Source organism: Capricornis sumatraensis, chromosome 1, assembly GCF_032405125.1.
Source record: "Capricornis sumatraensis isolate serow.1 chromosome 1, serow.2, whole genome shotgun sequence".
NCBI lineage: Eukaryota > Metazoa > Chordata > Mammalia > Artiodactyla > Bovidae > Capricornis > Capricornis sumatraensis.
Genome location: NC_091069.1, coordinates 110,024,721 through 110,049,994, shown reverse-complemented (window position 1 = coordinate 110,049,994; position 25,274 = coordinate 110,024,721). Strand labels below are relative to the sequence as shown.

The window sequence follows — 25,274 nt, the reverse complement described above, 5'->3', positions numbered from 1 at the left end:
GTGTGAGGGTATGTGTGTATGTGTGTCTGTTGGAGGGCCTGTTTGTGTATCTGTTTGAGTGTGTGTGTGTCTGAGTATGCCTGTTTGTGTGAGTGTATGTGTTTCAGTGTGTGAGTCTGTGTTGAGTGTGTGAGGGTATGTGAGTATGCATGTGTCTGTTGGAGTGTCTGTGAGTGTATCTGTTTGAGAGTGTGTACGAGTGTGTGTGTGTGTCCACTCAAGAGCTGTCCTGCCAGCATCGGCTGGAATCCAGTGGAATTGCCCCGTCCCTTCAAAATGACCCACAGGCTCCTCTTCTGCCACCTCTTTGCTCTGATGTTTGTTTCAGCCCCAAGTCCCTGCTTTGAAATGTTGGGGGCAGGAAGAAAGGCAGGAAAGGCTTCAGCCCGTGTTTCCCTGTGCCATTTGCTCGAGAAGGAGTCCACGAGGAAGCTTCCAGGCAGGAGCCCACAGTATGGAAACACGGAGGGACACCTTGTGATGGCCCACGTGTCCCCCAGTGGGGGTATCGACTACAGACTTGTAAACAAGTACAGGAAAATCCTGGGCTTCCCTGGTGGCTCAGATAGTCAAGAATCCGTCTGCAATGCCAGAGACTCGGATTTGATCCCTGGGTCGGGAAGATCCTCTGGAGAAGGGAATGGCTACCCACTCCGGAATTCTTTTCCTGGAAAACCCCATGGACAGAGGAGCCTGGAGGGCGACATGGGGTGGCAAAGAGTCACACAGGAAAATACTTCCTTGCACTTTTCCCCTACTCGTTTGACATACTGCTCACTAGTCTGAGTTAGGGGAATAAGGACCCTCCCCTTGGTGACTTTATTTTGTAAAAAAAATTTTTTAAGATTTTTTTTTTTAATGTGGACCATTATTTTTTAAAGTCTTTAATGAATTTGCTACAATACTGCTTCTGGGCAATGTTTTGGGTTTTTCTTGGCTGAGGCACGTGGGATCCCATCTCCTTGACCAGGGACGGAACCTGCACCCCCTGCCTTGGAAGGCGTAGCCCCAACCACTGGACCACCAGGGAAGGCCCCCACCCTTTGGTAACTTCAGAGCAAACGTGAAGACCCCAGGGGTCAAATACCTTCCAGGACTGAGACCCACCTAGAGTCCTTCTTCCTTCAGACCTAGAGGGGCCTGCACATTCTAGATCTGAAGCCCAGGTGACGATGCGGGGGCCACTGAAGAAGGGGGACTCGTAGAGCAGTGACAGGGCAGGGAAGGGGGTGACGTCCGCCCAGGACGGTCTGGAAACAGGCCCCGAGCCCTATGAAAGCTGCAGCACCAGCTTCTCCAAACAAGAGGGGCAGGCAGAGCTCCGTCCTGGGGAGGAGGCTCTGAGGGGCTTCTGAGGGCGTGAGTGGACAGTGCTGGGACCTGCAACCTGGCTCCTGGGCCCCACTGACACTTGCTTTGGCCAGAGAGAGCTGCCATCTAGAATTCTAGCCTTTGACTCATGAGAGGTAATTTAAACAAAGTCTAGGGGACTTGGGTTACCAAGGGAACCTGGAAACAGACTGCTGGTTTCCAGCGCTGGCTCAATGTGGGCTAGTACCTGAAATAGACACCAGAAATATTAGCCCAACGTGAGATGGAAAGCGAAGCCAAGGGGCCGAGCCTCATTACCAGGCTCACGCTGCCTGGCAGTACACAGCTATGCTCTCTATAAGGGAGCAGGCACTGGTGGCGGCCAAATGAGTCATTAACCTAATGTAATCACCATCTAAATGAGCAGACTCAACCCCCTCAGTGCAGCAGGTGTTGAAAGGCGTGAAGCAGCTATTATAGACACAGCCCTCCCTCCTTGCCGGTTGCATCTTCATTCAGAGATTCATGCCCGGCTCATTTTGTCACTTCTCCACGGGTTATAAACAGCCTTTTGTAGATTAAATCTTAAATTCTAGTTACCTGTACTGGCTCTGCCAGTTTGGTCCTTTTTGCATTTGGACTTGGTCAGAGGCATAAAGGCTGTTCAAGATCTAGTTGGGTAGATTGTAAAAATGATTGAGAACTTGCATATGAAGGAAAGCAGCAGCTCACTGCCTTCTCTTTAGGTAAGGCTCATTACTCATTTAATGAGGCAAATCAATGTCCAATTTTTCGAGGCAAACCAATGTCCAATTTTTAAAGTAATGAAACCAGAAATCTAAACTATTAGAAAAGACACATCTTCCTTAGTCTTTATTTTGAAAAAGATAGAATGCAAAAAAAAAAAAAGTGCCCTTGATAATTATTTTTCTGAATTTGCCAGGACACAGATAAACAAAAACATGCAACTGGAGAAAGGAATATTTTCTTTTTGAAGTCTATTTTATAGCTTCTCAACGTATGTAGCCCCAGATTTAATTATTTTAGATGTCAGCGTTTTACGGTTGGGAAAGAGAGAAAATAAAGGTCTCATGTTTTCTATCACTGTTCTGTAAAGCCTTCTGTTAATTCATTCAAGCCTCTGAGTTGACCTGCAAGAGGCAAGAAGAAAATATCTTTAAAAGGAAACTTTTTATAATAAGTTCATGCCAGTCAGTTACAGCTGTCTGCTGTATACCAGGCTCACCTCTCTGTTCCGGCAGCAGACATTTTTTTCTAGAGCAGATCTTGGCTGCCTCCTCCATCACCCTGCCTGGGACTGTCTCCCACACCTGAGGTTAGCTCTGGAGATGGATGGGAGGGAAAGCAGGTCATTGGTAACAAAGGACAGAATTAGACCAAACTGGAATGAAATTGAATTTAATGCATATTGACTCAAAATTGTACCTCGTATTCTAAGAACACTTTAAAAATGTTGTTTATATCATCAAAACTTGGAGAGGTAATACAAATTCAACAACTGATACAAGTATGGTTGGTGGTGGTTGAGTTGCTAAGTCGTGTCCGACTGTTTGTGACCCCATGGACTATATATAGCTTGCCAGGTTCCTCTGCCCATGGGATTCTTCAGGCACTCAATATATACATTGCATATTGAAAACGTTCAAAATATTGCTGTTAGTCAAGAGCCAGTCCACAGTCTACGTTTGGCAGAGCTCACCTGTTTTTGAAGGCAGTGGGTAGGAAGGGCAGAGACTGCTCAGTTTTCTCCTCTCTCCTCTGACTCCAGCCCCATCCTGGTGGCATTGCACACCCAGAGCACACTCCCTTCCAGGACCTGCTCCAGGTAGAGGGTGGAGACATCCAAACGGCAGCCATGGATGATTGGCTGGGGTGGAGTCACAAAAATCATGATCTGATTGGCTGCAGGAGTGGCCATGAGGCTGTGGTCTGATTGGCCAACATAAAAGAGCAGTGATCTCATTGGCCAGGAGTGGGGTCAAGTAGGCGTGGTTTCATTGATCAAGGGCATTGCCAGGGGCACGTGGATATTACCAGGTAGTTTCAAACAGTTGTCTTTTCTGTGTTAAGTGCTTTGGCAACCTTCAAGTAATCATATCCTTTTAAAACAAGTGTTATTATTTTTAACTATTAATCATAGCAAGCCTACTCCAAACGGTTTCTAGAATTTGCGATTTTTGTAGCCAACAGGAGTGAGGAAGGCAGATTTTGTGGTTTCTCGGACATTTTTTGTTTGGGTGGCACTTAGCCAGACCTAGGGGAGGGAGAGCTGACCTAGTTACCATGGCCAACAGACCCAGGTCTGCCCTTGCTGCCCCTGTGAGCTTGGCAAGTTGGTCTCTTCTTCTGCACCACTATGGGGTTGTACCTGTGGTTTTTCCTAGTGTCATGGTTCAGAGGTTCCACCAAAAATGTCTCCAGACTTTTGGCGGGGCTACAGAGCTTTCTAGCCAGATGTGCCTGCTTTCTGCTCACAGACTACTGTCCTTGCCTCTCTCTTCAGGAGTGTAGAATGTTGTATCTGATGACACACCTCCACTACCAACACATATATTCCCTATGCCCTTCTCCTACTTTCACGTTCTACATCGCTGCTACTTCTTGCCATTGTGCCCCTGGACAAGTTACTTTCCTGCTGCGGGCCTCAGTTTCTTCATCTGTTGAATGGGGATAATAATGGTTTGTTGTTGTTGTTTAGTTGCTAAGTCATGACCGACTCTTTGCCACTGCATGGACTGTAGCCCGCCAGGCTCCTCTGTCCATGGGATTTTCCAGGCAAGGATACTGGAGTGGGCTGTCATTTCCTTCTCCAGGGGATCTCCGCAACCCAAGGACTGAACCCACCTCTCCTGCATTGGCAGGTGGTTTCTCTATCACTGAGCCACCAGGGAAGCTCTGGGACCCTCATAAGACTATTGTGAAGAATAAATGGATTTATTTTCTCTCTTCCCCATTGCCATGTAAACTCCATGAAGCAGGGGCTTGAATGACCAAATAAGGAGATAAATACTCACCTGGCATTCATTTTAGGGGCATTTTATCCCAAGGGAGTTTATCTTCATATCACTCTTGAATAGAAGTTTTAACCTGTCCTCTGAGAGCATCCAACTTCACAGCTAAGTCCCAGATCCCCTCTTTGTGAACTTTTGAGCTCACATTGTTCCTTTAAACATGGTCTGGGCTGACTCCTGAATACCCTTCTTTCCCAACCCAACATCCACTCAAGCTACATGGGCTCTACCCATTTCAATAAATACATTTTAAGGAAAAAAAATGTCAGATTGTAAAGAAATTTGGGATGAATAGGGAAATTGGAATATAGTCTAGATATCAGAGAATATTAAGAGATTTCTAAAACTTTGGGGATATTTTGAAGGTATTATGATCCTGCAGGAGATGTCATTGGTTTTTAAAGATGCATCCTGAGGTGTTTAGGGAAAAAATGTTTGTGATTTGAAATACTTTAGTAAAGGAAGAAAGAGGGAAGTGAAGGGAAGAAGGAAGGACAGGAGAAAGAAAAAGAAAACAGAAAGGAAGAAAGAAAGAAAGAAAGGCAAAGTGCTAACAATTAGTTCAACCAGGTACTCAGTTCAGTTCAGTTCAGTCCCTCAGTCGTGTCCAACTCTTTGCGACCCCGTGAATCACAGCACGCCAGGCCTCCCTGTTCATCACCAACTGCCAGAGTCTACCCAAACCCATGTCCATTAAGTCGGTGATGCCATCCAACCATCTCATCCTCTGTCGTCCCCTTCTCCTCCCGCCTTAGTCCTTCACAGCATCAGGGTCTTTTCCAATGAGTCAGCTCTTCGCATCACGTGGCCAAAGTATTGGAGTTTCAGCTTCAGCATCAGTCCTTCCAATGAACACTCAGGACTGATCTCCTTTAGGATGGACTGGTTGGATCTCCTTGCAGTCCAAGGGACTCTCAAGATTCTTCTCCAACACCACAGTTGAAAAGCATCAATTCTTCGGCACTCAGTTTTCTTCACAGTCCAACTCTCACATCCATACATGACCACTGGGAAAACCATAGCCTTGACTAGAAGGACCTTTGTTGACAAAGTAATGTCTTATTGGGTATACACATAGGGTAATACCCAGATGGCACTAATGGTAAAGAACCGCCGGCCAATGCAGGAGACACAAGAGTCGCGGGTTCAGTCCCTGGGTCGGGAAGATCCCTGGAGGAAGGCATGGCACCCCACTCTGGTATTCTTTCCTTGGAGAATCCCATGGACAGAGGAGCCTGGCAGGCTACAGTCCGTAGGCTCGCATAGTCAGCCACGAGTGAAGCAACTTAGCATGTACACATAGGGTAATTAGACTGTTCCCTTTCTTTTGTTGTGTATGTTAACGGTTCATAATAAGTCAAGTGAATGAATGAGTGGACTGAGTGTCCAGGAGGGAGCCCTTGTGGGAGGGGGTGTTTGAGGGTGGGAGGGGGTTTCTGTGCTGCCGTGCTTGTGAGCATCACTAAGGGGGCCCCGGAGCCTCACAGTGACTGGTTCTCTGTCCCTCTGTTGAGCAGGATTTCCCTGGAAGACCTGAGCCCCAGCGTGGTGCTGCACATGACTGAGAAGCTGGGCTACAAGAACAGCGATGTGATCAACACCGTGCTCTCCAACCGCGCCTGCCACATCCTCGCCATCTACTTCCTCCTAAACAAGAAGCTCGAGCGCTACTTGTCAGGGGTGAGTGGGGCCCCGTACTGGTTTTCTCAGTTCTTAATGGAAAAAAAAAAGAGAGAGCTCTGAAACCTGGAGTGTTTCCCAATGGCCGACACTTGATCTGAGCTGTTAATTGAAACTCATGTGAGGTTGAGTTTCCTGAGCGTGGGAGAAAAGAGGAGCAAAAACTGCTTCTTGGGGAGCACTTTTTATCTGAGGTGTTTTTAAAACATTCTCCCACAGAGCTAAGCTCTGGGCCGACTCGCGAGAGACTCAAGCTTCTTTTCCCTTCAGCTTCTTATTGCCTTTTTTGCTCCTGTTTCTCTTGGCTCCTTGGGGTCCCCACTTAGGGGCACTGGGGCTTGTGTGGTCATAAAAACTGGGGAGCAGAGCCCCTCAAACATTCACCTCTAAAGCAGGGTAGATGAGAAAGCCACTCTTTACCTTGACTTCTCTAGAAAACAAGAGTGAAATCGACCACAGCTTCTTCACCTAGTCTGGGCACCAGGTGTCCTGTGTCACAGGTGAGGGAGGTGCAGCTGGGAGTCTGTGCTGAACCGTGGTGCCCTCATGCTTTGGTCACATGTATGCTTCTGCTGCCTGCAGTTTATAAGTGCCCAGGTGAGGGAATTTACATGTTTCCATGTCTGTGTGTGTCGGAGAAGGCAATGGCACCCCACTCCAGTACTCTTGCCTAGAAAATCCCATGGACGGAAGAGCCTGGTAGGCTGCAGTCCAGAGGGTCGCCAAGAGTCGGACACGACTGAGCGACTTCACTTTCACTTGTCACTTTATGCATTGGAGAAGGAAATGGCAACCCACTCCAGTGTTCTTGCCTGGAGAATCCCAGGGACGGGGGAGCCTGGTGGGCTGCCGTCTATGGGGTCGCACAGAGTCGGACACGACTGAAGTGACTTAGCAGCACATCTGTGTGTGTGTGCTTAGTTGCTCAGTCGTGCCTGACTCTTGCAACCCCATAGACTGTAGTCCGCCAGGCTCTCTCTGTCCATGGGATTCTCCGGTCAAGGATACTGCAGTGGGTTGCCATTTCCTGCTCCAGGGGATCTTCCTGACCCAGGAATTGAACCCGGGTCTCCTGCATTGCAAGCAGACTCTTTACGTACTGAGCTACGAGGGTTTTGACTAAACTGTGCTGTGCGTGCTAAGTTGCTTCAGTTGTGACAGGTTCTTTGCGACCCCATGGACTGTATAGCCTGCCGAGTTCTTCCGTCCATGGAGTTTTCCAGGCAAGAATGCTGGAGTGGGTTGCCGATTCCTACTATAGGGAATCTTCCCGACTCAGGGATTGAACCCAGGTCTCTTAGGTCACCTTCATTGGCAGGTGACTTCTTTACCGCTAGCGCCACCTGGGAAGCCCTTCATAAATCAACTCTTTCCAATTGAACAATGACTGAAAAAGAAATCTGCAAAGAAAGCTAGATCAGAGGCAGTGGGTATTCTACATGTCTTTCCTACTCAGAATGGTGAGGGCTGACCAGATCTAACAGGAAGTCAGGCAGAGAAGTTTGCAGCTGTTGGGAAGCCCATCTGAAGTGTGATTTCACACCCACTCTCTTGAAGCATGGTCTTCACCCTGTGTGTGTGTGTGCCTTGAGATCTGACTGTGTGAGGTCATCACTGTTAGGAAGACATAGAATCCAGAAAATGAAGACGAAATTCTCGAGTTTTCCAGTGCTAGTTAAAGTCATATGATATGGGAGATTGGGATCGACATATATTTACTATTTTCCCTGGTGGCTCAGATGGTAAAAAATCTGCCTTCAGTGCTAGAGACCTGGGTTTGATCCCCGTGTCAGGAAGATCCCCTGGAAGAAGGAAAGCACAACCCACTCCAGTACTCTTTATCGGGAGAATCCCATGGACAGAGGAGCCTGGAGGGCTGCAGTCCACGGGGTCACAGAGTCAGACACGACTGAGCTACTGAGCACACATACTGTGTATACAATAGATGACTAATGAGACATAGCACAGGGAAGTCTACTCAATGTCCTGTGGTGACCTAAGTGGGATGGACATCCAAAAACAGAGGGGATATATGTATACACATGGCTGAGTCACTTTGCTACACAGCGGAAATTAACAGAACATTGAGAAGTAACTGTATTCCAAACAAAATTTACAAAAATGCATAAAGTTATGTGATAGCCCAATTAGAGCTAAAGATGAAAATTCACTGACAGTCGGGGAAATGGTATTCTCCTGGTGAGGTGGAAATGACCAAAACAACGCCCAGAAGATAAGATGGTTAGAACGTGTCTCTTGTTAGCAAATAGCTTTGGAAGACGTCCAGAAAACATTGCTAAACAGATCAAGAAGCATAATGGGAAGTTTGTTAAACAATGCAGTGGAAGGATAGATGTTTCTAAGCTGATTTAGCTTAGAGTAGTTCATGGAAAAGAACTGCAAAAAAGCAAAATGGCTGTCTGGGGAGGCCTTACAAATAGCTGTGAAAAGAAGAGAGGCGAAAAGCAAAAAAGAAAAGGAAAGATATAAGCATTTGAATGCAGAGTTCCAAAGAATAGCAAGAATAGATAAGAAAGCCTTCTTCAGCGATCAGTGCAAAGAAATAGAGGAAAACAACAGAATGGGAAAGACTAGAGATCTCTTCAAGAAAATTAGAGATACCAAGGGAACATTTCATGCAAAGATGGGCTCGACAAAGGACAGAAATGGTCTGGACCTCACAGAAGCAGAAGATATTAAGAAGAGGTGGCAAGAATACATGGAAGAACTGTACAAAAAAGATCTTCACGGCCCAGATAATCATGATGATGTGATCACTCATCTAGAGCCAGACATCTTGGAATGTGAAGTCTAGTGGGCCTTAGAAAGCATCACTACAAACAAAGCTAGTGGAGGTGATGGAATTCCAGTTGAGCTATTTCAAATCCTGAAAGATGATCCTGTGAAAGTGCTGCACTCAGTATGCCAGCAAGTTCGGACAACTCAGCAGTGGCCACAGGACTGGAAAAGGTCAGTTATCATTCCAATTCCAAAGAAAGGAAATGCCAAAGAATGCTCAAGCTACTGCACAATTGCACTCATCTGACATGCTAGTAAAGAAGTGCTCAAAATTCTCCAAGCCAGACTTCAGCAATACGTGAAGCGTGAACTCCCTGATGTTCAAGCTGGTTTTAGAAAAGGCAGAGGAACCAGAGATCAAATTGCCAACATCATCGAAAAAGCAAGAGAGTTCCAGAAAAACATCTATTTCTGCTTTCTTGACTATGCCAAAGCCTTTGACTGTGTGGATCACAATAAACTGTGGAAAATTCTGAGAGATATGGGAATACCAGACCACCTAACGTGCCTCTTGAGAAATCTGTATGCAGGTCAGGAAGCAACAGTTAGAACTGGACATGGAACAACAGACTGGTTCCAAATAGTAAAAGGAGTACATCAAGGCTGTATATTGTCACCCTGCTTATTTAACTTCCATGCAGAGTACATCATGAGAAACGCTGGACTGGAAGAAACACAAGCTGGAATCAAGATTGCCGGGAGAAATATCAATAACCTCAGATATGCAGATGACACCACCCTTATGGCAGAAAGTGAAGAGGAGCTAAAAAGCCTCTTGATGAAAGTGAAAGAGGAGAGTGAAAAAGTTGGCTTAAAGCTCAACATTCAGAAAACAAAGATCATGGCATCCGGTCCCATCACTTCATGGGAAATAGATGGGGAAACAGTGGAAACAGTGTCAGACTTTATTTTTGAGGGGCTCCAAAATCACTGCAGATGATGACTGCAGCCAAGAAATTAAAAGACGCTTACTCCTTGGAAGAAAAGATATGACCAACCTAGACAGTATATTCCAAAGCAGAGACGTTACTTTGCCGACTAAGGTCCGTCTAGTCAAGGCTATGGTTTTTCCTGTGGTCATGCATGGATGTGAGAGTTGCACTGTGAAGAAGGCTGAGCGCCGAAGAATTGATGCTTTTGAACTGTGGTGTTGGAGAAGACTCTTGAGAGTCCCTTGGACTGCAAGGAGATCCAACCAGTCCATTCTGAAGGAGATCAACCCTGGAATTTCTTTGGAAGGAATGATGCTAAAGCTGAAGCTCCAGTACTTTGGCCACCTCATGCGAAGAGTTGATTCATTGGAAAAGACTCTGATGCTGGGAGGGATTGGGGGCAGGAGGAGAAAGGGACGACAGAGGATGAGATGGCTGGATGGCATCACTGACTCGATGGACATGAGTCTGAGTGAACTCCAGGAGATGGTGATGAACAGGGAGGCCTGACATGCTGCGATTCATGGGGTCTCAAAGAGTCAGACACGACTGAGCGACTGAACTGAACTGAACTGAACTGAGTTCCTAGATTTCGCTTCGATGTGAAATTATCCACAGAAGAACGTTTCATTTTGTGTGAGCCACCAAAGGAAAGATATAGGGCCTCCATGGTAGCTTAGATGTAAAGAATCCGCCTGCAGTGCAGGACACCCAGGTTTGATCCCTGGGTTGGGAAGATCCCCTGGAGAAGGGAATGGCTACCCACTCCAGTGTTCTTGCCTAGAGAATTCCATGGACAGAGGAACTTGGAGGGCTACAGTCCATGGGGTCACAAAGAATCAGACATGACTGAGCGACTATACTTTCACAAAAGAAAGAGGTACTTTCCTTTGACGAGAAGAAACATTATAGTAAAAGGCTGTTAAAAATGAGAGCAGTGTTTCATGAGGGAGGAAAAAAAAATGCTCTAGAAGCAGTGTGGAATGAAACTTTGGAAGGGAGCAGAAATGCAGCTGGATTTCAGAGGCAATACCACGGTCACAGGAGAGCTGCCCCAGGGGAGAAGTGGAGGTCAGAACGAATGGACCCCTGACCCATAATGGGTTATTGATGTCATTTTACTATGTGATAGGAGGGATTAAGAAATTCTCTTACCCCAGAGAACAGAGGTCCTCTGTTCACCTATGGTGATGGACTCAAAAGACATGTTAGACTTGAAGCCATTTCTCAACTCTCTTTTTTTTTCTTTAAAAGAAGTTGTGATTTGTTCATTTGGGGCCACTCTGAGTCTCCGTTGCTGTGCATGGGTTACTGTCTTGTTTCGATGCTTGGGCTTCTCATTGCAGTGGCCTCTCTTCTTGAGGAGCACGGGGTTTAGGCACACAGGCTTCAGTAGTTGCAGCACGTGGGCTCAGTAGCTACGGTGCATGGACTTAGTTGCCCTGTGGCAAGTGGGATCCTCCTGGACCAGGAATTGAACCTGTGTTTCTGTGTTGCAAAGTGGATTCTTAACCACTGGATCACCAGGGAAGCCCTAGCGGTTTTGTAAAAAAAACCGTATGTCCCATATATTCCTTATCCTTTTAAATCCCCATTTGATTGCATATTTTATAATGTAAATGATATATTACAGCACATGCTTATAATTTATAAAATAAATATGTACATATTGTTGATGCCTGCTGACAACTTTTTCACCCATACGGGCTCAAGGTCACACCATTTAGACACCACCATGCTAGAGACAAGCAGTTCTCAAGTAAAAGGGGCAGAGGAGGGTCACACTGATTTTCTTTTTGAAATGATGAATGCCGCTCAAATATGAGTTTTAAACAGTGTTTCCAGGAAACTGCCTGTAAAGTTCATAATTCCACAAGTTTAAAGGATGACACTGCTACTTTCCTAAGCAAGCAAGCAGATTCAAACATCCTTCTTTCGGCAGAATCAGTTCTGTGAATACTGATCGATAAGATAGGGGGGCTTTTGTTTTAAAAAATAGTTTCTTGCGTCTACCTCTGTAGAGACCCGGTTACTCACACTCTTAAACAATCACGGGGCTCATCCCAAATAAGAGACATTTGTGTGAAGCTCAGGCTGTGTCCTGCCTTCTCCAGGTGTCTTGCCATCTTCTGTGATCACTCAGCATCAGAGCTGCAAATGTTGCAGTGTGGCAAACTTTGTGGTTTTGTCCACTGAGAAGCTGGAGTAGGAGATGGCAACCCACTGCAGTATTCTTGCTTGGGAAATCCCATGGACAGAGGAGCCTGGAGGGCTACGGTCTATGGAGGTGCAAAGAGTGGACATGACCGAGTGACTGAGCACGTGCACGTGCACGCACACACACACACACACACGCACACACGCACTGCTGAGAAGTTCCTGGTGGAAACTAAGATAGTTCTAACAGGCAACAGTTCTTATTTCATTGTCTGTTTCACACTTAACCCTTAAATCACAGGACATAGCTGGTCTGAGAACCAGTGCCTCGGTGGGTGACTGCTTTTAAGAGTGAATTATTCCCCACAAATAAATATAGCTAGTCCACTCAGTAATTTCCATGCAATGCTAATTTAATTGCACCCAAGGTACTGTCCCAGGCAGGAGGAGAAGGGGACGACAGAGGATGAGATGGCTGGATTGCATCACTGACTCGATGGATGTAAGTCTGAGTGAACTCCAGGAGTTGGTGATGGACAGGGAGGCCTGGCGTGCTGCGATTCATGGGGTCGCAAAGAGTCGGATACAATTGAGCGACTGAATTGAACTGAACTGAACTGAACCCATTACAAACAAGTATATAATTTTGAAAGGGCAACTAGTGAACTAAAAAGTAAAATATTATACTTTTAATTGCCATTTCTCCCTTCTCCCTTGATTCTTGCTTCCTTTTTCTAAAACCTAGATGCATGGATTTTAATTTGGAGAGCCTGTAAAGGCCTTCTGGGAATATTTGTTGACTAATACATTAATTAGTCATTTAATTTCAGCTGTCACCAGCGAGAACTGCACCTAAATTGTACACCTAGACCATCTTAGGTGTGGTTATATGTCTTCTTCTTTAAGCTATATTATGAATTGCTCTTACTTTTATTGGGATGGGGAGCAGGAACTAAGACTGTTATTTTAATACTTGAAGTCTGGTTGATACATAGTGTTGTGTTAGTTTCATGTGCACAGCAAAGTGATCCACTTATACCTGTACACGTATATATTCTTTTTCAGATTATTTTCCACTATGGATTTTTGTAAGACATAAGTTTAGTTGCTCAGTCGTATCCGACTCTTTGCGACCCCACGAATCGCAGCAAGCCAGGCCTCCCTGTCCATCACCAACTCCCAGAGTTCACTCAGACTCACGTCTATCCAGTCAGTGATGCCATCCAGCCATCTCATCCTCTGTCATCCCCTTCTCCTCCTGCCCCCAATCCCTCCCAGCATCAGAGTCTTTTCCAATGAGTCAACTCTTCGCATGAGGTGGCCAAAGGACTGGAGCTTCAGCTTTAGCATCATTCCTTCCAAAGAAATCCCAGGGCTGATCTCCTTCAGAATGGACTGGTTGGATCTCCTTGCAGTCCAAGGGACTCTCAAGAGTCTTCTCCAACACCACAGTTCAAAAGCATCAATTCTTCGGCGCTCAGCCTTCTTCACAGTGCAACTCTCACATCCATACATGACCACAGGAAAAACCATAGCCTTGACTAGATAGACTTTTGTTGGCAAAGTAAATGTCTCTATCTAGGTTGGTCATAACTTTTCTTCCAAGGAGTAAGCGTCTTTTAATTTCTTGGCTGCAGTCACCATCTGCAGTGATTTTGGAGCCCCTCAAAAATAAAGTCTGACACTGTTTCTACTGTTTCCCCATCTATTTCCCATGAAGTGATGGGACTGGATGCCATGATCTTTGTTTTCTGAATGTTGAGCTTTAAGCCAACTTTTTCACTCTCCTCTTTCACTTTCGTCAAGAGGCTTTTTAGTTCCTCTTCACTTTCTGCCATAAGGGTGGTGTCATCTGCATATCTGAAGTTATTGATATTTCTCCCGGCAATCTTGATTCCAGCTTGTGTTTCTTCCAGCCCAGCGTTTCTCATGATGTACTCTGCATGGAAGCTAAATAAGCAGGGTGACAATATACAGCCTTGATGTACTCCTTTTCCTATTTGGAACCAGTCTGTTGTTCCATGTCCAGTTCTAACTGTTGTTTCCTGACCTGCATGCAGGTTTCTCAAGAGGCAGGTCAGGTGGTCTGGTATTCCCATATCTCTCAAAATTTTCCACAGTTTCTTGTGATCCGCACAGTCAAAGGCTTTGGCATAGTCAATAAAACAGAAATAGATGTTTTTCTGGAACTCTCTTGCTTTTTCGATGATGTTGGCAATTTGATCTCTGGTTCCTCTGCCTTTTCTAAAACCAGCTTGAACATCAGGGAGTTCACGGTTCACGTATTGCTGAAGTCTGGCTTGGAGAATTTTGAGCATTGCTTTACTAGCATGTGAGATGAGTGCAATTGTGCGGTAGTTTGAGCATTCTTTGGCATTGCCTTTCTTTGGGATTGGAATGAAAACGGACCTTTTCCAGTCCTATGGCCACTGCTGAGTTGTCCAAATTTGCTGGCATATTGAGTGCAGCACTTTCACAGGATCATCTTTCAGGATTTGAAATAGCTCAACTGGAATTCCATCACCTCCACTAGCTTTGTTTGTAGTGATGCTTTCTAAGGCCCACTAGACTTCACATTCCAAGATGTCTGGCTCTAGGTGAGTGATCACACCATCGTGATTATCCGGGTCATGAAGATCTTTTTTGTACAGTTCTTCTGTGTATTCTTGCCACCTCTTCTTAATATCTTCTGCTTCTGTGAGGTCCAGACCATTTCTGTCCTTTATCGAGCCCATCTTTGCATGAAATGTTCCCTTGGTATCTCTAATTTTCTTGAAGAGATCTCTAGTCTTTCCCATTCTGTTGTTTTCCTCTATTTCTTTGCATTGATCCCTGAAGAAGGCTTTCTTATCTCTTCTTGCTATTTTTTGGAACTCTGTATTCAGATGTTTATATCTTTCCTTTTCTTCTTTGCTTTTCGCCTCTCTTCTTTTCACAGCTATGTGTAAGGCCTCCCCAGACAGCCATTTTGCTTTTTTGCATTTCTTTTCCATGGGGATGGTCTTGATCCCTGTCTCCTGTACAATGTCATGAACCTCATTCCATAATTCACCAGGAACTTTATCTATCAGATCGAGTTCCTTAAATCTATTTCTCACTTCCACTGTATCATCATAAGGGATTTGATTTAGATCATACCTGAGTGGTATAGTGGTTTTCCCTACTTTCTTCAATTTGAGTCTGAATTTGGCAATAAGGAGTTCATGATCTGAGCCACAGTCAGCTCCTGGTCTTGTTTTTGTTGATTGTATAGAGCTTCTCCATCTTTGGCTGCAAAGAATATAATCAATCTGATTTTGGTGTTGACCATCTGGTGATGTCCATGTGTAGAGTCTTCTCTTGTGTTGTTGGAAGAGGGTGTTTGCTATGACCAGTGCATTTTCTTGGCAAAACTCTATGAGACATCAGATGATTCCCTGCACTATATAGTAGGTCCTGTTGTTTATGCATTTTAGGCCGGCTTTTATTTTATAAGTTAATTTGTTTTTGGCTGCACTGAGTCTGTGTTGCTTCACGCAAGCTTTCTCTAGCTGCAGTGCATGGGCTTCGCATTGTGGTGGTTCTCTTGTTGCAGAAGATGGGCTCTACAGCACAGCTTTAGTAGTTGTGGTTGCAGGGGTTTAGTTGCTCCACAGCTTGTGGGATCTTACTGGACCAGGGATTGAACCCATATCCCCTGCATTGGCGGGTGGATTCTTATCCACTGTTGCACTAGGGAAGTTCTTAAGCCTGTTTTTAAATAAGCAAGACCTGCATCCCATTCAGTAGTTCCATAAAGTAAGCTGTTCTCCCCAGATCACATATTTGGCCTCTGAGCTCATGTCTTAGCGTGGCCTTCCTCACACAGATGAAAGAACCGAGGTGCAGCAGGAGCAGTGGCGTGCCCAGGGCCATCAAGCCCTTTCCCGGCAGAGCCAGGAAGCTGGGTCCTGTCTCTCCCCATGCTCCTGCGGGCTGTCCTCGGAGGAGTCTTTCCACTGCTGTTATTGCCCTGCCAACCGCATCCTGTTGTTTCTCAGCCAAGCGCTGGTGTAAAAATTAATGACTGCTTGATAGACATTCCTATTTTCTGAGAGTTAAGCCAGGCTTTTTTTCTTTTCTTCTCCGGTAGAAATCTGACTTCCAGGACAACATCTGCTACAAGACCCAGCTCTACCAGATAGACAGGTGCAGGCCCACCAAGGAGCCCTATGAGGTGAGTGGCTCCCCAGAGCAAAACCCAGGACCTCTTAGGAAGAGTGGATTTCCTTTATGGGAAGAGGACTGGAAAGGAAGCCAGTTGTTGTGGGACATGGGAGTAGCCAGAGACAAATACTTACTCACTTTACTGAGTCCTTAAGAAATGGCTTACCCTGATGGCTCAGATGGTAAAGAATCTGCCTGCAATGCTGGAAACCCGGGTTCAGTCCCTGGGTGGGGAAGATCCCCTGGAGAAAGGAATGGCTACCCACTCCAGTATTCTTGCCTAGAGAATACCATGGACAGGGGAGCCTGGCAGGCTACAGTCCCTAGGGTCAGAAAGAGTTGGACACAATGAAGTGACTCCCACTTTCACTTTGTAAGAAGTGGCTTAGAGAGGGGCCACCGTTGTTCAGTCTCCAGACTGAACTGGAGATTCAGCTGTGGTCATATAGTAGAATCCCCAGGGGGCATTTCAACTTGTGAATGCCTGGGCCACACTTCAGACCGATTCCATTGAAACTCAGGGGGCAGCAGTGGGGCGGGGGTCGATGTTTTCTTTTTTTTTTTTGCTACACCATGTAGCATGTGAGGGGTCTCAGTTCCTCGACCATGAACTGAACCCATGCTCCTTGCAGTGGAAGCACGGAGTCCTAAGCACTGGACTGCCAGGCAAGTCCCAAATCCGGGGGTCAGTGTTTTTTAAAGCTCGCTGGATGATCCCCAGTGGAGCCACAGTCGGAATCTGCCGTCAGATCGCCAGAAGATAACCCTTGGCATCAGGAGAAGAAAGTAAGGAAGGTGTGGATCGGGAAAAAGGATCAGGGGTGAGCCTTTCCAGTCTGCTGTCCTTGGTGACCTGATGCTACCTGGGACATACCTGAGAGAAAATACCAAGATTCTTTGGTTTCAGAGTAAAGACTAGTATCGTATTATCCCAAATTCGGACCCCAAATCCATGCTTGTTAAGAGATCGTGCTAGGAGCTCCAGACCCAGGGCCTGGAGGTGAGGGCCCCCCACCCCAGGACCCCTGCTTCACTGTTCTGTCCAGTGGGGGCTCCCCTGCCTGCTCAGGGATTTCCCATAGAATGTGGAGCCTGCTGCGCTGTGCTTCATCGTGGCAGCAGAAAGCAAGTGGGGCGTGGCCCAGACCACCGCAGTGATACGGGTGACAGGGGTGCTGAGCTGCCGTGTGTGAATGCAGCCGCCCTGAGCATCGAGGCGGGGCTGGGGTAGGCAGCTGGGTTGGGAGGGGGAGGCTGATCACTCTAGACAGAGCCTGGGGATGGCACGATTCAAGCAGGTGGAGAAGAGGAGATGCTGATGCCAGAGGAATGAGCGAAGGTACTAGGGCAGCCGGAGACCCAGGAGGGAAGGATGTTGGGGAAGACATGGGAAAGGTCAAGTATACAGTGGCCCATGGTGATGGCTGAGCAGCTGCTTGTCGTGGAGGAAGTGGAAGGGCAGAGAAGAGATTGCCTGGATTGGGGGGAGTGAAGACAGTGAGCATACTCTCCGTGGATGATGCTGGCAGTGAATACGGGGGGACATGTCCACCTCTGCTTGAAGGATGCGTGGGGTTGGGAAGGAGTCAGGTTAGGGAGCAGAGGAAGATACGGCAGTGGAGGATGGGGACGGGCCGGCATTCAAAGCAACCCGGGTGGGGTCTAGCCCTGACCCCGGACTGGAGGCCCCCTTCCTCTGAGACTGTGAGGCTCCAGCATGGTGAAGGTGGAGATGAGCCTTTGGTGGGGTGGGTTGTGTGGGTTGGTTCTGGGCAGGAAGCACAGGCATGGCTTTTGGGTTACGAGTGGAAGATCAGAGATGGTGAAAGGCCAGACACCCCTAAGCTCCAGTCCCCACCGGCCGATTGCTTACCAAATCTCCTCTTGCATGAGTGTAGGTCTCCAACCTAGCACACAGGAACCAACCCCACAGCAGCCCTCCTGCCCTGCCCCTGTTCTCTGTCTCCAAATGGCAGCCTCACCCTCATTACTGGGCAGAGTCCTTTTTATTCCTTTCCCTCACCCCCAAGAGCTTCCCAGCTGGCTCAGTGGTGAAGAATCTGCCTGAAATGCGGGAGATGCAGGTTCAATCCTTGTGTCGAGAAAAATCCCCTGGAGAAGGAAATGGCAACCCATTTCAATATTCTTGCCTAAAAAAAAGAAAAAATCCCATGGACAGAAGAGCCTGGTGGGCCACAGTTCATGGGGTCACAAAGAGCTGGACGTGACTGAGTGACTGAGCAGGCACACGGCAAGCTCACCCCTGAGAGCCAGTCTGTCACCACGTTCTGCCAGCTTGACTCCTGGAGCTCCCCGGCCCCATCCTCCTGCCCTAGTCCAGCCCCCATCACCTCTTGCATGGATCTCAGCCACAGCCTCCTAACTATCCCCCCTTCGTCAGCATGAATGCCGTCATGACTACATGCTGTCCGCACACAGGCCAGAGTGAGCTGCTGCTGCTGCTGCTGCTGCTGCTGCTAAGTCACGTCAGTCGTGTCTAACTCTGTGCGACCCCATAGATGGCAGCCCACCAGGCTCCCCCATCCCTGGGATTCTCCAGGCAAGAACATTGGAGTGGGTTGCCATTTCCTTCTCCAATGCATGAAATGACAAGTGAAAGTGAAGTTGCTCAGTCGTGTCTGACTCCTAGCGACCCCATGGACTGCAGTGCACCAGGCTCCTCCATCCATGGGATTTTCCAGGCAAGAATACTGGAGTGGGGCGCCATTGCCTTCTCCCCAGAGTGAGCTATTCACACTCAAATGAGACCATATTGCTTCCCCGCTCGAAGCCTTTGTTGAGGTCCTTTAATGAACTGGAACCTGGTGGTCCAGAGTCGACGATAAGAAAGTAAAGGAGAGAAAGCGGCTGATATTCCTTGGTTTACATAGAAAGCCAGTAAAGCCCCCGGCACGGGGCTTGCTCTGTTCGTGGAGGCCTCAGGCACCCTCTCGATGGGGTGAAAGCACAGAGTGCCTTCTCTAGAGGATCTCAGAAGCTCAGGCAGGAAAGTGAACTCAGAGGGCCTCTGCACTCCAAAGAAATAGCCTGAGAGAGAGAGAGAGAGAGAGAGAGAGAAAGAGAAGGAAAGACACAGGGACTATGCTCTGATGGAGCAAAGGTGTTTTAATCAACATGGTGTGGGCATATATACTGTCTTACAAGGTAGTTATTCTTAGCAAAGATAAAGATTAAAATTCCAGACTTAGAAAACATAGGCGATCCGTATTAAAGAGAGAGAGAGTTGTAAACAATCCCTTTTACCGTATGGTTCACAAGAAGGAAGAGGGTACTTAGCACCATATAGAAACACTAATGAAGGAAATGCCTGGATTCCTCAGTCCCGGGAGCAGGAACAGAGAATTCCTGACAGACCCAGAACAGCACACAGGAAGCCTCCTGTTAAATGCTTCCTGACAGCCTTCAAAGGCATCTTTCCCATGGAAGACAAATTGCGACATGGCCACCGTGTCTCAGATCGGACTGGCTTCTGTCAGCAACTCCAACCTTATCTTTTAGCTACCCCTTCCCCCACCCCTGGGTCGGGAAGATCCTCTGGAGAAGGAAATGGCACCCCACTCCAGTACTCTTGCCTGGAAAATCCCATGGACAGAGGAGCATGGTGGGCTACAGTCCATGGGGTTGCAAAGAGTCGGACACAACTGAGCGACTTCACTTTCACTTTCCCCCACCCCTAGCACCTGCTTCTTGCCCTTATTATTATGATGATGTTTTAATTTTCATTTGGTCACTCCCTGAGGCACGTGGGACCTTAGTTCCCCAACCAGGGATGGAGCCTGTGGGCCCTGCATTGGAAGTGCAGAGTCTTAACCACTGGACCGCCAGGGACGTCCCCTGCTTCTTGCTCATGCTCAGCCCCATGGGCCTTCAGACTTCTGTACTCTCTCGGCTTCCAGGGCTGTGTACACCCTGTTCTCTTCCAGAATGTTCTCCCGATCTCTCTCTGCTGAGTTAATCTCTGTCTTCATATGTGACAGCAAGGTCATGTCCTCATTAGTCCAGTTCAGTTCAGTCGCTCAGTCGTGTCCGACTCTTTGTGACCCCATGAATCGCAGCACGCCAGGCCTCCCTGTCTATCACCAACTCCTGGAGTCTACCCAAACTCATGTCCTTCAGGTTGGTGATGCCTTCCAGCCATCTCATCCTCTGTCGTCCCCTTCTCCTGCCCCCAATCCCTCCCAGCATCAGAGTCTTTTCCAAAGTGTCAACTCTTCACATGAGGTGGCCAAAGTATTGGAGTATTGGAGTTTCAGTCCTTCCAATGAACACCCAGGACTGATCTCCTTTAGGATGGACTGGTTGGATCTCCTTGCAGTCCAAGGGACTCTCAAGAGTCTTCTCTAACACCACAGTTAAAAAGCATCCATTCTTTGATGCTCAGCTTTCTTCACAGTCCAACTCTCACATCCATACATGACCACTGGAAAAACCATAGCCTTGACTAGATGGACCTTAGTCGGAAAAGTAATGTCTCTGCTTTTGAATATGCTATCTAGGTTGGTCATCACTTTCCTTCCAAGGAGTAAGCATCTTTTAATTTCATGGCTGCAGTCACCCTCTGCAGTGACTTTGGAGCCCCTCAAAAATAAAGTCTGACACTGTTTCTACTGTTTCATCTGCCATGAAGTGATGGGACCAGATGCCATGATCTTCGTTTACTGAATGTTGAGCTTTAAGCCAACTTTTTCACTCTCCTCTTTCACTTTCATCGTGGACCCCTGCTATTCTCTGCCCTCTACCTTTGGGTCGCATCTCTCCAATGCAGGCTGTCGCATACCTCCTGCCTCCTGGGGCTGATCCCCTGGATGAGGTTCTGTTTGTTCTGAGATGATTTGATTCTCATCTCTCTCCCACTCTGGTCTGTGAATTCCTTAAGAGGAGGGAAGGCATCCCCGTTATTTATTTCTTTGTCAGCTCTTGGTCTTAGTTGTAGTGCTTGGGCTTAGTTGCCCTGCAGCACGTGGGATCTTAGTTCCCCAACCAGGGATCAGACCCGAGTTCCCCTGCACTGGGCTCTTAAGCACTGGACCATCAGGAGGTTCCCTGGGACAGCATCCCTTTTGTTCCTCACAGTGTCTCCAGAACCTGCATGATGCCTGGCTCACAGTAGAGGCTTAATAAATATTTGCTGAACGAAGAAATGAAATAATCAAGTGGACCTTGGCCTGAGTCTCAGAAAATGGAATTGGGTCAGCGTCTTAGGAAGGTCAAACATTCCAGCTGGGACACCTAGCTTGGTTAAAGTAGGGGGACCACCTGCATGACAGCATTCAAGTTGAATTACTATCACTTGATGGCCTTGCCCTTTGGGAGGGACTTCTTGCCCTGGGGGTGGTCACCTTGGCTGGGGTCCAGGGGATACAGAAGTCGCCGTTAGGCTCCCCTGCCTCTTGTTTGACTCTTCAGGGCCTCAGGTAATAATGCAAACTTAGATGTCCCACATCCCCTAAGTGTGTATCCTAGGCGGCCTCTAGGCCCCTCGGCTGGTGCCCATGGCCTTGGTTGCCCTGGTAGCCGACACTGCTTGTGTGCTCGAGAGTGTCAGAGCCACGATGTGAAAGGGGCCTCTTTTTTTTCATCTAGATTATTTTTCTCGGCTGCTTATTGCATTTGGCCCGAAAACACATGGTAAGCGTTTTAAAACATTTGTGGCAATATTTAATGGTTAAAGTTTCAATAGAAACACTAACGGGGAAACAGCATTTCAATTTTCTAGTTTCCATTTGTTTTCTCCAAACCGCAGAGATACTTGAGCTAATTAAATTACAGGCTCTGGCTAGATGACCCAGCTCCTCTCCACTAGAACCTAGCAAAGTGGAATGGGGCCAGCTAGAAAAAGTGGTGAGAAAGGCTGAAAGAGGCCACATTCTCCAGGGAGAGCCCGCTCCAGGCCCCTGTGGGCTTCAGCCCAGCTGGTCCAGGAGGAGAAGCAGAGGGGATGGGTGGTGTGAACAGGAACAGCAGAGTGAAGTTCAAGGTTGTACACGAGCATGCTAGGGGGTGGCTTTGGGGCCGTGTCTGGGCATTGAGGGCAAGTGTTGGCCTCTTTCTTCTTCTGGATCCCAGTTATTTTTCTCTTAGGAAACAGAGGAGCTGAATTAAGCAGAAAACACTTCCCTCTCAGGATTCTAGTGCTCTCATGGTATGCCTTTGCCACTTTCTCCCCATCTTCTTACTGTAGCAGTCAGAGATCACATCTGGAAAAGGGGGACCCTTGTCTCACCTTGGGCTAATGCCCCAGAGACTCCTTTTCCTAAAAGAGAGGTCCAGGGGGGTGGTGGGAGGGGCGCCATAGAGGGTCGTGGCAGGGCAGTCATCACTAGTAAACTGGCTCAGTAAAGCCACAGAGAGCAGGATGCCAGCATTGTCCAAGTCTTGAAAAATAATGCTGATATATAGCAAAATGTCGCTTAGAAACACGAGGGCTTTTCTGCGGCCAACACTGCAGTTTTGGAAGTTAAGTCATGCAGACGGTGGCAGAGGGACTGTCTGGGTCTGCGACGGCTCCCATCACGAAGTCCCACAAACCAAGTGGCTTAAACCAGCGGTCCCCCACCTCTGGAATCTAATGCCTGATGATCTGAGGTGGGGCTGATGTAGTCATGATAGGAATGAAGTGAGCAATAGAGGTGATGCGCTTGAATCATCCCCAAAGTATCTCCCACCCCGGTCTCTGGAAAAATGGTCTTCCACGGAACCAGCTCCCGCTGCCCCTGGGGACCGCTGGGTTAGACGAAAGAGACGTGTCGTCTCCCGGTTTGGGAGTCCAGAAGGTCAAGGTCGTGGTGTCTGCAGCACTGATTCCCTCTGAGGATGGTGAGGGAGAGTCTTTCATGCCTCCTAGCTTCTGGTGGATGCCAGCAGTCTTCAGGATTCATGGGCTTGGAGGAGCACCCCCCTGATCACTGCCTTCATCTTCACGTGGCATTCTGTGTGTGTGTGTCCATGACCAGTTTACCCCCTTTCTATAAGGATTCCCGGTCACACTGCACTAGGACCCACTCTGATGACCTTATCTTAACTTGGTCACCTCTGAAATGGTAATACCAGGAAGAGGTTCCATCTCAAAGGCCAAGGAGAGCAAGCTTTCACATTCCCCCCTGTACCTCCCGCCAGGCTTCAGAGGGGATGGGACAGGCCTCTCCAGACCGTGTCTTCAAGTAAAGCTGCATCTTGAGGTCTAGGGGTTAGGACTCCAACATCTGAACTTGGAGGAATGTGATGAAAAGCGGTCTTCCCAGGTGACTCAGTGGTAAAGAACCCACTTGCCCAGCAGGAGATGCAGGAGATGTGGGTTTGATCCCTGGGTCGGGAAGATCCCATGGAGAAGGAAAGGGCAACCTACTCCAGTATTCTTGCCTGGGACGTTCCATGAACAGAGGAGCCTGGCAGGCTGCAGTCCATGGGGTCGCAAAGAGTTGGACACGACTGAGCAACTAAGCCACCACCACCATCATAATTAAAGGCATAATGGGAACTATAAGTTTAAAGGTAAAATATTGCAGTATTTTCTTCGTGTCATTTCAAAATCTGTACACATTAAAAGAAACCTTTTAAAAAATGTATGTTCCTTTTGGCCACAGCGGGTTTTGGTGGTTGTGCCCAGGCTTCCTCTGGTTGCGAGGAGCAGGGGCTGCCCTTCACTGTGCTGTGTGGGCATCTCACTTGCAGCGGCCCCTCTCGCTGTGGCGCACAGGCTCTGGTAGTTATGGTCCATGGGCCTGAGCTCGCGGACTTCAGACGTTGTGGCCCATGGGCTCAGCCACTCCAAGCCGTGTGGAATCTTTCCAGATCAGGGATTGAATGCGTCTCCTTCACTGGCAGGCATATTCTTATCCACTGGGCCACCAGGGAAGCCCTGCATAAATTTTAACAATCAAGTTTAGAATCAAGTCTCTGCTGTGGTAAATCAGAACGGTGGTTACCTTCGGGGACAGGAAGAGAATGTGGGAACGAGGGACTTGTGGGTGTTGGCTGGGTTCTGTTTCTTGATCCGGGCGCCGTTTTCATGCATGCTTTTGTTGATTGAGAAAACCGAGTGAACGGCTTACTCATCATCAGAGCACCCCTCCATCATGCATCCTAGACTTTAATATAAACCTTACCTAGAAAATCCATCCAGGGCAGGAATTAGGACTTCTGCTGCCTGCGTCTGGGACGGTTTGGTTTCTTGTCTGCAAACACTGACATGGGTAACCCTCAACCAGAGCTGCAGGTGGGAAGGGGTGAGTTTAGGGAATAAGCAACAAGTGCAGCTTCTTGAATTGTTGAAAAATGCTGTTTTTTTGCAGGCCTCCCTGGACACCTGGACAAGAGACCTTGAATTTCATGCTGTGCAGGTAAGAAATTGGGGGGGTGGTTCTGATGGATTAGACAGAGTCCTCCAGAAAAACGGAACAATAGTGTGTGTGTGTGTGTGTGTGTGTGTGTGATGCATGGACACCCAGGGAAGAGTTTGTGTTTCAGCTCCAGTCCCAAGTCTTCTGGAGGCAGAATTCCTTCTTTCCCAGGACACTTCAGTCTTCGCTCTCTTTTTTTTTTTAAATTAAATTTATTTTTAATCAAAGGATATTTGCTTTATACTATTGTGTCGGTTTCCGCCAAACATCTTCTCTTAAGCCCTGCAACTGATTGCCCAAGACCCACCCAGATTGTGGAGGATAAGCTGCTTTACTCAAAAGCCTACTGATTTAAATGTCATTCTCATCCAACACAAACCTTCACCACAAACTGTAGACTGGTGTTTGACCAGACACTGGGTGCCCTGGCCTAGCCAGCTTGACACATGAAAGTCACCATTGCATGTGACCCTGAAGATTAGTGAATCCTTGCCCAGAGCTCCGGACCCTGCACACCCCTCATCCTGTCCTGAATGCAGACATGCAGAATCCTATTGTAAGTGGATTTGTCGGAATCCCCCTCAGATGAGATCAGCTTTCTCTATGTGTGTGCTAAGTCACTCAGTCGTGTCCGACTCTTTGACCCCATGAATTGTAGCCCACCAGGCTTCTCTGTCCATGGGATTCTCCAGGTCCTGGAGTGGGTTGCCATGCCGTCTTCCAGGGAATCTTCTTAGCCCAGAGGTCAAACCCATGTATGTCTCCTGCAGAGGCGTGTTCTTCACCGCTAGAGCCACCTGTGTAGTTCACCTTTTTTA

General features: G+C 47.6%; 1 protein-coding gene across 1 annotated transcript in view; it reads left to right on the top strand.

Moving 5' to 3' along the window:
• The window catches only part of HUNK (hormonally up-regulated Neu-associated kinase), a 130,632-nt gene that overhangs the window by 95,323 nt on the left and 10,035 nt on the right, over window positions 1-25,274 (top strand). The window contains exons 7-9 of the mRNA XM_068982214.1: window positions 5,861-6,023; window positions 16,023-16,106; window positions 24,409-24,456. Coding sequence (XP_068838315.1) covers window positions 5,861-6,023; window positions 16,023-16,106; window positions 24,409-24,456 — 295 coding nt within the window. The remainder of the gene's footprint in view (window positions 1-5,860; window positions 6,024-16,022; window positions 16,107-24,408; window positions 24,457-25,274) is intronic.